This window comes from Astatotilapia calliptera, chromosome 11, assembly GCF_964374335.1.
Source record: "Astatotilapia calliptera chromosome 11, fAstCal68.1, whole genome shotgun sequence".
Taxonomy (NCBI): Eukaryota; Metazoa; Chordata; class Actinopteri; order Cichliformes; family Cichlidae; genus Astatotilapia; species Astatotilapia calliptera.
In genome coordinates this window covers 36,082,524-36,095,814 of record NC_137432.1, presented here as the reverse complement: position 1 = coordinate 36,095,814, position 13,291 = coordinate 36,082,524, and the positions used below count along the sequence as shown (strand labels likewise).

General features: G+C 38.9%; 1 protein-coding gene across 7 annotated transcripts in view; it reads right to left on the bottom strand.

Moving 5' to 3' along the window:
* Positions 1–682: 682 nt before the first annotated feature.
* LOC145419259 (uncharacterized) overlaps positions 683–13,291 on the bottom strand; it is a 76,529-nt gene continuing 63,920 nt past the window's right edge. The window contains exons 1-5 of one of the 7 annotated variants that reach the window (XM_080308513.1): positions 4,799–5,262; positions 2,802–2,923; positions 2,339–2,497; positions 1,920–2,015; positions 683–1,509 (exon numbers count right to left, since the gene is read on the bottom strand). In XM_080308513.1, coding sequence (XP_080164639.1) covers positions 1,231–1,509; positions 1,920–2,015; positions 2,339–2,497; positions 2,802–2,912 — 645 coding nt within the window. In that variant the 5' untranslated portion in view covers positions 2,913–2,923; positions 4,799–5,262 and the 3' untranslated portion in view covers positions 683–1,230. Of the gene's footprint in view, positions 1,510–1,919; positions 2,016–2,338; positions 2,498–2,754; positions 2,774–2,801; positions 5,264–13,291 lie in introns of those variants that run through there. The other 6 variants (XM_080308517.1, XR_013912304.1, XM_080308518.1 and 3 more) reach the window with 6 other exon arrangements.

The window sequence follows — 13,291 nt, the reverse complement described above, 5'->3', positions numbered from 1 at the left end:
CGTTCACATTCACACAGAGATGAATTGAAGATCACCTTGTGGTTAGTGCCTTCTATTCGATGTACAGACTGAATAATAACACCTTCTAATTAGTTCTGTCTCCTATTGGTGCTCTTCTACGAGTGATCAGTGCTTGATGGCTTACTAAGCTTAACTTTTTTCCACAACATTGATAACAAACACACACAGAACAACAACAACATATGTTATCTAAAAAAAACTTGATTGGACCAAAGTTTTGATGTTCATCCTACACTGTAAAAAAGAAAAAGTTGAGAAAACTTAAAATTTCAAGGCAACATGATGCAAGAGATTTTTGAGTTTTCTCAACTTCTGCCAACTGTAGTTGACTTAACTAATATTTTCATGTTCTGCCAACTTGGATCTACTTGTTCACCTAATTAGGATAATCCTGTAAGTCTAACAAAGAAATTCTGGTTTCAATGCCATGTATTTCTGCCTTCACCAAACAAAGATATTCCTGTTGAATTAACATACAATCATTCCCTCCAAGGCCATGTATTCCTAAATTCACCAAACACAGATATTCTTGTTGAATAATCATACAATTCTTACTCCAGTGAGTTGAAAATTTACCAATATTAATAAAGAAAAATGTATGCTGTTATCGTACTTGAAAAAACACTCAAACAGATATTGAATAAAACAAAGCACAACTGAATGTTATGTAAAAACGTATTTATTTTTTTCAACAGTGCTTTCAGTATATTTCAGAAGGTCATGGGCAGTGGGGTGAATTTCTGTAAAAAAGCAAACAAACAGAAAAAAACGTGTTGCCAGTTTCTTTAGGGTGCTTTGAGCACCCCAGCAGAGACATTAAAATTCCAGAGTCCAGAAAAAAAGAAAAGTGTCCAGCAGCTTAGTCATTCACGTTCACACCCTGGCTGTCCTGTAAAAGCTTAACTTAACTATTGCACACTAAATAGGGTAGTGCAACAAACAATTGCCTTTGTACCCAGACATTGACATTTTACATGGGCTCACTATGATGAACTACAGAAGTCAAAAATTATTAGAAATGTTACCATCAATGAACAGTGAACTATCAGGTAAAATGAACGATTATAGAGGGAAATGGGTTGAACTACTGGGTTTTGTTTTGTTTTTTTACATGACTCTACAATGCACTTGAACATGTTTAAGAACAAGTTAAACTCATGTCTGGCTTCCCCGTTAACAGTCACAGCAAAAGCTTTGTTTTTAGAGACCTTATGCGCTGTGAGCATCGAGAGCCACCGAGTTCAAAAAAGATGCCCTGAATTGCTTCAAAGGTAAACTCATCTGCTTTGGATAATCAATGTTGAGGGCATACAGAAGGCCAAAGAGGTATGCCAAGGCAGTAGAGAGGTCTGGAATGTTATGTAGCACGATGTCCCCTTCCAACACAACAGCATGTTCTCGCACAGACGTATCGGCATCGTCATCTTGCAGGATGGTGAGGATGGCAACTGATGCACCGTTCAACACTGGTTCCAAAATGTCAGTGTCCTGAAGAGAAGAAAAGTAAAATATGAATTATTGAAAGCTAAGAAAAATTAAAGACAAAATACATTTCTAAAGATCTTAACTTTAACCTCTATACCATGATGCTCATTTGACTCATGGAGGTTTTAAAAAGAAAAAGCTTATTTTCCTTTAATTAACGGCACAATATCTTTCACCAACCAACCCTGTGATGAGTTTTGTACAAAAATATTTTCTGCTGTTGAACACCCGCTAACAATGCCCAGGTGCTCCTCAGCAGAAAAAAAAGCAGCGAGAGTTATGACAACTGCAATCCTCACCATAAAATTATCTGGACTGCACTGAGGAAGTGTACATTTCCATTTTGGATTAAATCATCTTTTAAAAACATCTCATAGCAACTAGTTTTTCTTGCATTACTTTTTTGTACTTACTAAGCACTTCAGGAAAACCTGTGTTGCATCCTCTCCGAGGAAAATGGGCAGGCCTCTCAGTGCTGCTGTCTTTCGGTGGGACACAATGTCAGATGTCTAAAGAGCATTCAGTGGAAAACAAGCATTTAAATTAGTATAGTAACGTGGTGTACCTACACACAATGCAAAATCAGAACTCTTATAGTAATGAAAATAAAATACAGATCAGGCCCAGCAACATGTAAAACTTAAAAAAACAAAACACCATTTTAACAATTTTACTTTCTTTTTACAAATTAAATAAAATACCGCCAAATAAAAACAAAGTAATGACTGATTACATTCATTTCCATTGATGTGTTTTGGCTGAAGCCAACATTTTTTTCTGTTATGACAAAGGTATACTCTCTTCTAAAAATGTCAGGTAAAGGAGCACTTACCTGTTCATCAAGTTTATCCAAGATGTCTTCCATCTCCTCACCAAGAGCTCCCTTCTTAGACCGGTATAGTTTCAGCAGGCCAGGCACAAATTTGTCCAGGGATGCATTGAACGTCCCCAGGAGGTCTTTGCTTGTGATCCGATGAAATTCTTCAGATATCTAAACAAGACAATAACCAAAATATTGCCATTTATTCAGCACAGAAAATTTCTGGGTAGCTGCCTTGTACAGTCTGCACCATGTTATATGCCTGACTGTGTTATCAACCGCAAAACCTACTTCAAAAATCTCTCATGAATACACATTTTGCACAGGAATAGAAACACCCTCCACAAAAAACAGTATCAATATGCAAATATATATTATGTTCACACTGAAATGTGGAATTTTTGTGGATTTTTACTATTGAGTGTGACCTTGAGAGGTGTGATCGTAATGCTCCAGGTGTTTTAAATACACATACAAAGTCTGTGTGAATGCATGGCCAATGTGCACCTTGTCCGTGATGAAGGCGGAAATGTTTCAAAAGAGTCTCTTGACTGGAGCTTGTGAATTTGCAAAATCGGCACTGCATGAACTCCACCCCTGAAACACAAGAGACATAGTCAATTTTGCCAAAAGCACTTTTGCAATGGGATAAAACATCCATATCTAACACACAGAAGGAATCCATAGATGCAGGAGCTGAATACATCAACAAGCCAAAACCAGAGACATCATGAAAAAAATATGTAAGGAATCATATTAACTTACATATGACCACTTGTCTACTATATCAAGTATATGATTGATAACATACATGACATGTAACATAAATGCAAGCTTGAATTCAAACATTTTTTTGTTACTATGATAAAAAAATGCAATAACTATAGAAAAATTTATACTATCTGTAACACAGTATACATCAACAACACACAATCATTCCTTTACTATTGTCTCCTTCCCCATTATGTAAAAAGCTCTGAAAATGTAGCAATCTTATAATACAGAGCATGAAGTACAACTTTAATTTGCGTGTGACATTAACTTACAGTACATTAGGCAATCTTACACCAGCTGACAAACTGTCAAGTCAGCTTTAAACATTACTTTAAAGTAACAGTGCTGCACCGGATAAACGGTGACTATTGAAAAAGTGAAAAAACAATATTAGACAAATATTAGACAATATGCAAGTTACTTATATCACTGTCATATAATTGGCGCACATATCCTACACCGACCCATGAAAGAGTCTCCATGACAACGCGTGCTTGGCCCAGTTTGTTGTCAAGGTTAACATAACGTTTTCATGCAAAGATAACATTGAAACTGGTTACAAAACGGGTAATAAGCTAATAAGTTTTACCATGGCAGAAGTGCTGTAAAAAGCCGGTGTGAGATACCGTCATTTAGTGATGTCTGTCTGAATTTCAGAGTGTTTAACATTAAACATTACTTTTTGCGCTGGCCACTACTCTGAGCTAAAACCTTTTTTTTTTTTTTAAATATTAAACTTTATTAAGAAACAGTATACAGAACATGTATACAATCAGAACAAAATTAACATATGCCAGGGGGTGTAATACAAAGAATTACATACATTCAAATAATTTGTAATTACTACAAATGGTAATAGTTTTCATAGCCTTTTTGTTAAGTGATCCACTAATCAATTTTATGTAACATAAAACATCATTATAGTAATGTTTAAAATTAGGTTTTTTGTTACTGTATTTGCATTTGTGAAAATAAAATTTAGCTAAGATAACTAATAAGTTTATTATAAAGTAAACATCTTCTTTTTTTTGCCTTCGAAAGAAACAAAATACAACATTTTCCCATTTCACAGTAAAGTCATTATAGAGATGTCCAGCAATGAATCTACTGAAGTCTTTCTCTGAGCTAAAACCTTCAGAGGCTGCTTGTAGCCCGATTACGACACAGCGGCGCGACGAAGGCTGCCCAAATTCATAGTGGACTCCTCTAAATGCGTCCGAGAAATACGTCCTCCTTATAATAAGCATCTCTTAAAATGTTTGCAATATTGAAACATTTCAATATAATGTAGAAAAAAAACGAGAGAAAAAAGTTACGGATCGGACTCCCCGATCCTTATTGCGCATGTGCAAATTCTATCTGTGGAATTAGTTTTAATATTACTCTTTCTGGGTCACAAAATAAACTTTTAAGATATTTTCAGGCGTTAATGTAGCTGTGTAAATTGCTAATATCTGTTCAGTTTATTAAGACAACATATACTTGCAAAAGTGCTCCGACGCTTTCGGAGACGTCTGTTACCCACCAGCTCGATAGCTAGCCAAGGGGGGGGGGGGGGTCAATTAAGTCACTTAGATAACTTAAAAATGCTATAGTTGGCCTTTTTCAGTGTTTTACTAGTTCCATCCTCCCGGGTCCTCAGGAGGATGCAGCCTAGGCGCTTGTAGAAAATCTTAATAACACATGTAGTTAGCTTACCTGCTAGGGTAAATGGTCGGCAGCTCCAGCACCTGTCCAAAACTGCAGAAGTGAAAATCCTCAATGGTCGAAAAATTGCATTTTACATCCAAATCTAGCCACGATGGTTCAAATTTTCTTAGGAGGTTTTTAGTCTAGAACACATGGTAAACCACTATCACACAGCTCAGGTCTGCTCAGGCTCAGTTGAAAGTCCGTTTGGTTTAGTTCAAACTTGTTCAGACCACATGTGCCAGTCATCTACGGGGTTTCCCACTGGTTCCCAACTTGACTCAGAAACTCTGCTCAAAAGTTGATAATCTTTGTTATGCTGTCTAGAAAATCTTAGTTAGGACAACAATGAAAGAAATTTGTTGGGTAGACAAGCTTTTTTAGGTTGTAAATGGAAAGTTTTATTTCTAAGTCAGTTTAATTTAAAAACTTTAGTGAAATCAACAATTGCTAGTTATCGTTTTTACAGTGTACATGTTTATTGAGATTGTCTAATGTCTGCGACGGTATCTTCTCCCACGTCTGCGGACACCCGAGGCCTTGTGGGGTCTCTTGTGTCTGCGAACGGGGCGAGAAGACCTCGCATGTCTGCGTCTATACCTGCGTCGTGGCATTGTCCAAAACGGCGGTACCTGCTCCACGTCACGGGTTCTATTTATGGACTCACCTGGCAACTTTAGTGATGTCACTGCTGATGTTGTCACTGTTGGTGTGACCTCATGACTCATTCATGCCATCTGAACTGTGGTGTAATTATGAGGTCACAGGGGGACGTGAATTTATTCACAAAGTTGATAGAGAGTTTGGGTCATAACTCAAAGACGCAATGATGCAGTCAAATCATTTGGAATTAAATATCTCTGTCAGTGCGCCCCAGGGTGGCTGTGGCTACAATGTAGCTGCCATCACCAGTGTGTGAATGGGTGGATGACTGGATGTGTAAAGTGCTTTGGGGTCCTTAGGGACTAGTAAAGCGCTATGCAAATACAGGCCATTTACCATCTGTAAATTACAAGATTTAGAGGGTTCTGACATCACAGTCATCTTTCTGACATTGACATCCAGTCTCTCTGTTGTGATGTCAAATATCAATGCCAGATTCATCTCTCTGTTGTGATGTCAGATATCAATGCCAGATTCGTCTCTCTGTTGTGATGTCAGATATCAATGCCAGATTCATCTCTCTGTTGTGATGTCAGATATCAATGCCAGATTCGTCTCTCTGTTGTGATGTCAGATATCAATGCCAGATTCGTCTCTCTGTTGTGATGTCAAATATTAATGCCAAATTCGTCTCTCTGTTGTGATGTCAAATATTAATGCCAGATTCGTCTCTCTGTTGTGATGTCAGATATCAATGCCAGATTCGTCTCTCTGTTGTGATGTCAGATATCAATGCCAGATTCGTCTCTCTGTTGTGATGTCAGATATCAATGCCAGATTCATCTCTCTGTTGTGATGTCAGATATCAATGCCAGATTCGTCTCTCTGTTGTGATGTCAGATATCAATGCCAGATTCGTCTCTCTGTTGTGATGTCAAATATTAATGCCAAATTCGTCTCTCTGTTGTGATGTCAGATATCAATGCCAGATTCGTCTCTCTGTTGTGATGTCAGATATCAATGCCAAATTCGTCTCTCTGTTGTGATGTCAAATATTAATGCCAAATTCGTCTCTCTGTTGTGATGTCAAATATTAATGCCAGATTCGTCTCTCTGTTGTGATGTCAGATATCAATGCCAGATTCGTGTCTCTGTTGTGATGTCAGATATCAATGCCAGATTCGTGTCTCTGTTGTGATGTCAAATATTAATGCCAAATTCGTCTCTCTGTTTTGATGTCAGATATCAATGCCAAATTCGTCTCTCTGTTGTGATGTCAGATATCAATGCCAAATTCGTCTCTCTGTTGTGATGTCAAATATTAATGCCAAATTCGTCTCTTTGTTGTGATGTCAAATATCAATGCCAGATTCGTGTCTCTGTTGTGATGTCAAATATTAATGCCAAATTCGTCTCTCTGTTGTGATGTCAAATATCAATGCCAGATTCGTCTCTCTGTTGTGATGTCAGATATCAATGCCAGATTCGTGTCTCTGTTGTGATGTCAAATATTAATGCCAAATTCGTCTCTCTGTTGTGATGTCAGATATCAATGCCAGATTCGTCTCTCTGTTGTGATGTCAGATATCAATGCCAGATTCGTCTCTCTGTTGTGATGTCAGATATCAATGCCAAATTCGTCTCTCTGTTGTGATGTCAAATATTAATGCCAAATTCGTCTCTCTGTTGTGATGTCAGATATCAATGCCAGATTCGTCTCTCTGTTGTGATGTCAAATATTAATGCCAGATTCGTCTCTCTGTTGTGATGTCAAATATTAATGCCAAATTCGTCTCTCTGTTGTGATGTCAAATATTAATGCCAGATTCGTCTCTCTGTTGTGATGTCAGATATCAATGCCAGATTCGTGTCTCTGTTGTGATGTCAGATATCAATGCCAGATTCGTGTCTCTGTTGTGATGTCAAATATTAATGCCAAATTCGTCTCTCTGTTGTGATGTCAGATATCAATGCCAAATTCGTCTCTCTGTTGTGATGTCAGATATCAATGCCAAATTCGTCTCTCTGTTGTGATGTCAAATATTAATGCCAAATTCGTCTCTTTGTTGTGATGTCAAATATCAATGCCAGATTCGTGTCTCTGTTGTGATGTCAGATATCAATGCCAAATTCGTCTCTCTGTTGTGATGTCAAATATTAATGCCAAATTCGTCTCTCTGTTGTGATGTCAGATATCAATGCCAGATTCGTCTCTCTGTTGTGATGTCAAATATTAATGCCAGATTCATCTCTCTGTTGTGATGTCAAATATTAATGCCAGATTCGTCTCTCTGTTGTGATGTCAAATATTAATGCCAAATTCGTCTCTCTGTTGTGATGTCAGATATCAATGCCAGATTCGTCTCTCTGTTGTGATGTCAAATATTAATGCCAGATTCGTCTCTCTGTTGTGATGTCAAATATTAATGCCAGATTCGTCTCTCTGTTGTGATGTCAAATATTAATATTCAAATATTAATGCCAGATTCGTCTCTCTGTTGTGATGTCAGATATTAATGCCAAATTCGTCTCTCTGTTGTGATGTCAAATATTAATGCCAGATTCGTCTCTCTGTTGTGATGTCAAATATCAATGCCAGATTCGTCTCTCTGTTGTGATGTCAAATATCAATGCCAAATTCGTCTCTCTGTTGTGATGTCAAATATTAATGCCAGATTCGTCTCTCTGTTGAACAGTATCCGGGTTTACACCAGCCCACCAGATTTCTTATTTGTGTTGCCCTGTAGTAATCCTGTAGGCAAGGGATGCCTAATCCTCCTTTATCTTTGGGAAGCTGAAGTGTTTTGAACTTAACTCTTGGCTTTTTACCCGCCCATATAAATCTTGAGAGGGTCCTATCCCACTCTACAAAGTATCTATCAGGGTTTTCTATAGAAACAGACTGGAATAAGTACAATATCTTTGGGAGCATATTCATTTTTATGATGTCCACTCTAGAAGAAATGCTTAGATAGACCATCTGCTAATATTTAGCATGATATCTTTTTTAAGTAGGGGGTAGTTGATTTCTTCCAAGCTAGTTATATCCATTGATAAGTTTATGCCCAGATATTTGATAGTTCTTTTGTCCCAGCTTAGTTTGTATTTGTTGAGCAGATTCTGGGGAGGGCTATAAAAGCTACTAAGAACTTGTGTTTCTTGTATATTCAATTTATATCCCGAGTATAGCCCATACTCCTTTAACACTGACATGAGCTCCATAAGTGATTCGGTAGGTTTTGATAAGTAAACCAAAATGTCATCTGCAAACAAGGCCAATTTCTGCTCACTTCCAGTGATATTAATCCCTTTTATTTTACCATTCTGCCTAATCCTTTCAGCCAATGGCTCTATAAAAATAGCAAATAAGAGTGGACTCAGTGGGCATCCTTGTCTTGTGGACCTTTCAAGCTTGAAAGCATCTGAAAGTTCACCGTTAATCTTTACTTTTGCAGTTGGGCTATTATACAAGGCCCTCAATATAGTGATGATGGACCCATTAAACCCATGGATTTTTTTTTAAAATATGAAAAAAATGTAACTTTTTCCTTCCGTCATACTTCAGAAATATAATACATTAATTTTTTGAACATTTTAAAACATTTAAGTTTGCTCGTTGTATTTATAAGATCCTACATTGACGTGCTCCACAATCATTGGTCAGTCATGTTAAAATCCATTATCAGTGGAAAACAAACCTGATCCTCTACTAGAGGCGATTGTGCAATACCTTTTAGACATAACACTCAGCAAACAGTTATTATTAGTTAAAGTCAGTGAGATTTGGAGTGATACATGACACATGACGGAATAAGACACGCAGACTTAGCATGACGAACCGACGAGGAACATGTACACTGTGAATACATACAGAGGGAAAAGGGGACAGGAGATAAGACATGGACATAACTAAGCACAAGCAGAACATGATGGCTGGGGGGGAAACACAGGTGACAGAAGGAATGGGTCACAAGGGAAAAACATGTAAACGAGACGGGAGAAAAGGACATTACTGAAATACATGAAGGGCCAGGGCTGGGACAGCCAACCAGTCACAGACAAAGAGCCACATCATACACCTGGGCGCACATGAACATCACCCATCCCTTCCTCTGTCCTGCGTTCAGTTTAGGGTATCGAACTCAGGACCCTAGCCTCATCAGGCCGGGGTCTTTGTGTGGAGTCTGGATGTTCTCTCGAGCTTCCTCCCACAGTCTAGGGACATGCAGTTAGTGGGGGTCTTCTCGCCCCGTTCACATTCACACAGAGATGAATTGAAGATCACCTTGTGGTTAGTGCCTTCTATTCGATGTACAGACTGAATAATAACACCTTCTAATTAGTTCTGTCTCCTATTGGTGCTCTTCTACGAGTGATCAGTGCTTGATGGCTTACTAAGCTTAACTTTTTTCCACAACATTGATAACAAACACACACAGAACAACAACAACATATGTTATCTAAAAAAAACTTGATTGGACCAAAGTTTTGATGTTCATCCTACATGTTTATTGAGATTGTCTAATGTCTGCGACGGTATCTTCTCCCACGTCTGCGGACACCCGAGGCCTTGTGGGGTCTCTTGTGTCTGCGAACGGGGCGAGAAGACCTCGCATGTCTGCGTCTATACCTGCGTCGTGGCATTGTCCAAAACGGCGGTACCTGCTCCACGTCACGGGTTCTATTTATGGACTCACCTGGCAACTTTAGTGATGTCACTGCTGATGTTGTCACTGTTGGTGTGACCTCATGACTCATTCATGCCATCTGAACTGTGGTGTAATTATGAGGTCACAGGGGGACGTGAATTTATTCACAAAGTTGATAGAGAGTTTGGGTCATAACTCAAAGACGCAATGATGCAGTCAAATCATTTGGAATTAAATATCTCTGTCAGTGCGCCCCAGGGTGGCTGTGGCTACAATGTAGCTGCCATCACCAGTGTGTGAATGGGTGGATGACTGGATGTGTAAAGTGCTTTGGGGTCCTTAGGGACTAGTAAAGCGCTATGCAAATACAGGCCATTTACCATCTGTAAATTACAAGATTTAGAGGGTTCTGACATCACAGTCATCTTTCTGACATTGACATCCAGTCTCTCTGTTGTGATGTCAAATATCAATGCCAGATTCATCTCTCTGTTGTGATGTCAGATATCAATGCCAGATTCGTCTCTCTGTTGTGATGTCAGATATCAATGCCAGATTCGTCTCTCTGTTGTGATGTCAAATATTAATGCCAGATTCGTGTCTCTGTTGTGATGTCAAATATTAATGCCAGATTCGTCTCTCTGTTGTGATGTCAAATATTAATGCCAGATTCGTCTCTCTGTTGTGATGTCAAATATCAATGCCAGATTCGTCTCTCTGTTGTGATGTCAGATATCAATGGCAGATTCGTCTCTCTGTTGTGATGTCAAATATTAATGCCAGATTCGTGTCTCTGTTGTGATGTCAGATATTAATGCCAGATTCGTGTCTCTGTTGTGATGTCAAATATTAATGCCAGATTCGTGTCTCTGTTGTGATGTCAAATATTAATGCCAGATTCGTGTCTCTGTTGTGATGTCAAATATTAATGCCAGATTCGTCTCTCTGTTGTGATGTCAAATATTAATGCCAGATTCGTCTCTCTGTTGTGATGTCAAATATTAATGCCAGATTCGTCTCTCTGTTGTGATGTCAGATATTAATGCCAGATTCGTCTCTCTGTTGTGATGTCAAATATTAATGCCAGATTCGTCTCTCTGTTGTGATGTCAGATATTAATGCCAGATTCGTCTCTCTCTGTTGTGATGTCAAATATCAATGCCAGATTCGTGTCTCTGTTGAACAGTATCCGGGTTTACACCCGCCCACCAGATTTCTTATTTGTGTTGCCCTGTAGTAATCCTGTAGGCAAGGGATGCCTAATCCTCCTTTATCTTTGGGAAGCTGAAGTGTTTTGAACTTAACTCTTGGCTTTTTACCCGCCCATATAAATCTTGAGAGGGTCCTATCCCACTCTACAAAGTATCTATCAGGGTTTTCTATAGAAACAGACTGGAATAAGTACAATATCTTTGGGAGCATATTCATTTTTATGATGTCCACTCTAGAAGAAATGCTTAGATAGACCATCTGCTAATATTTAGCATGATATCTTTTTTAAGTAGGGGGTAGTTGATTTCTTCCAAGCTAGTTATATCCATTGATAAGTTTATGCCCAGATATTTGATAGTTCTTTTGTCCCAGCTTAGTTTGTATTTGTTGAGCAGATTCTGGGGAGGGCTATAAAAGCTACTAAGAACTTGTGTTTTTTGTATATTCAATTTATATCCCCAGTATAGCCCATACTCCTTTAACACTGACATGAGCTCCATAAGTGATTCGGTAGGTTTTGATAAGTAAACCAAAATGTCATCTGCAAACAAGGCCAATTTCTGCTCACTTCCAGTGATATTAATCCCTTCTATGTTACCATTCTGCCTAATCCTTTCAGCCAATGGCTCTATAAAAATAGCAAATAAGAGTGGACTCAGTGGGCATCCTTGTCTTGTGGACCTTTCAAGCTTGAAAGCATCTGAAAGTTCACCGTTAATCTTTACTTTTGCAGTTGGGCTATTATACAAGGCCCTCAATATAGTGATGATGGACCCATTAAACCCATGGATTTTTTTTTAAAATATGAAAAAAATGTAACTTTTTCCTTCCGTCATACTTCAGAAATATAATACATTAATTTTTTGAACATTTTAAAACATTTAAGTTTGCTCGTTGTATTTATAAGATCCTACATTGACGTGCTCCACAATCATTGGTCAGTCATGTTAAAATCCATTATCAGTGGAAAACAAACCTGATCCTCTACTAGAGGCGATTGTGCAATACCTTTTAGACATAACACTCAGCAAACAGTTATTATTAGTTAAAGTCAGTGAGATTTGGAGTGATACATGACACATGACGGAATAAGACACGCAGACTTAGCATGACGAACCGACGAGGAACATGTACACTGTGAATACATACAGAGGGAAAAGGGGACAGGAGATAAGACATGGACATAACTAAGCACAAGCAGAACATGATGGCTGGGGGGGAAACACAGGTGACAGAAGGAATGGGTCACAAGGGAAAAACATGTAAACGAGACGGGAGAAAAGGACATTACTGAAATACATGAAGGGCCAGGGCTGGGACAGCCAACCAGTCACAGACAAAGAGCCACATCATACACCTGGGCGCACATGAACATCACCCATCCCTTCCTCTGTCCTGCGTTCAGTTTAGGGTATCGAACTCAGGACCCTAGCCTCATCAGGCCGGGGTCTTTGTGTGGAGTCTGGATGTTCTCTCGAGCTTCCTCCCACAGTCTAGGGACATGCAGTTAGTGGGGGTCTTCTCGCCCCGTTCACATTCACACAGAGATGAATTGAAGATCACCTTGTGGTTAGTGCCTTCTATTCGATGTACAGACTGAATAATAACACCTTCTAATTAGTTCTGTCTCCTATTGGTGCTCTTCTACGAGTGATCAGTGCTTGATGGCTTACTAAGCTTAACTTTTTTCCACAACATTGATAACAAACACACACAGAACAACAACAACATATGTTATCTAAAAAAAACTTGATTGGACCAAAGTTTTGATGTTCATCCTACATGTTTATTGAGATTGTCTAATGTCTGCGACGGTATCTTCTCCCACGTCTGCGGACACCCGAGGCCTTGTGGGGTCTCTTGTGTCTGCGAACGGGGCGAGAAGACCTCGCATGTCTGCGTCTATACCTGCGTCGTGGCATTGTCCAAAACGGCGGTACCTGCTCCACGTCACGGGTTCTATTTATGGACTCACCTGGCAACTTTAGTGATGTCACTGCTGATGTTGTCACTGTTGGTGTGACCTCATGACTCATTC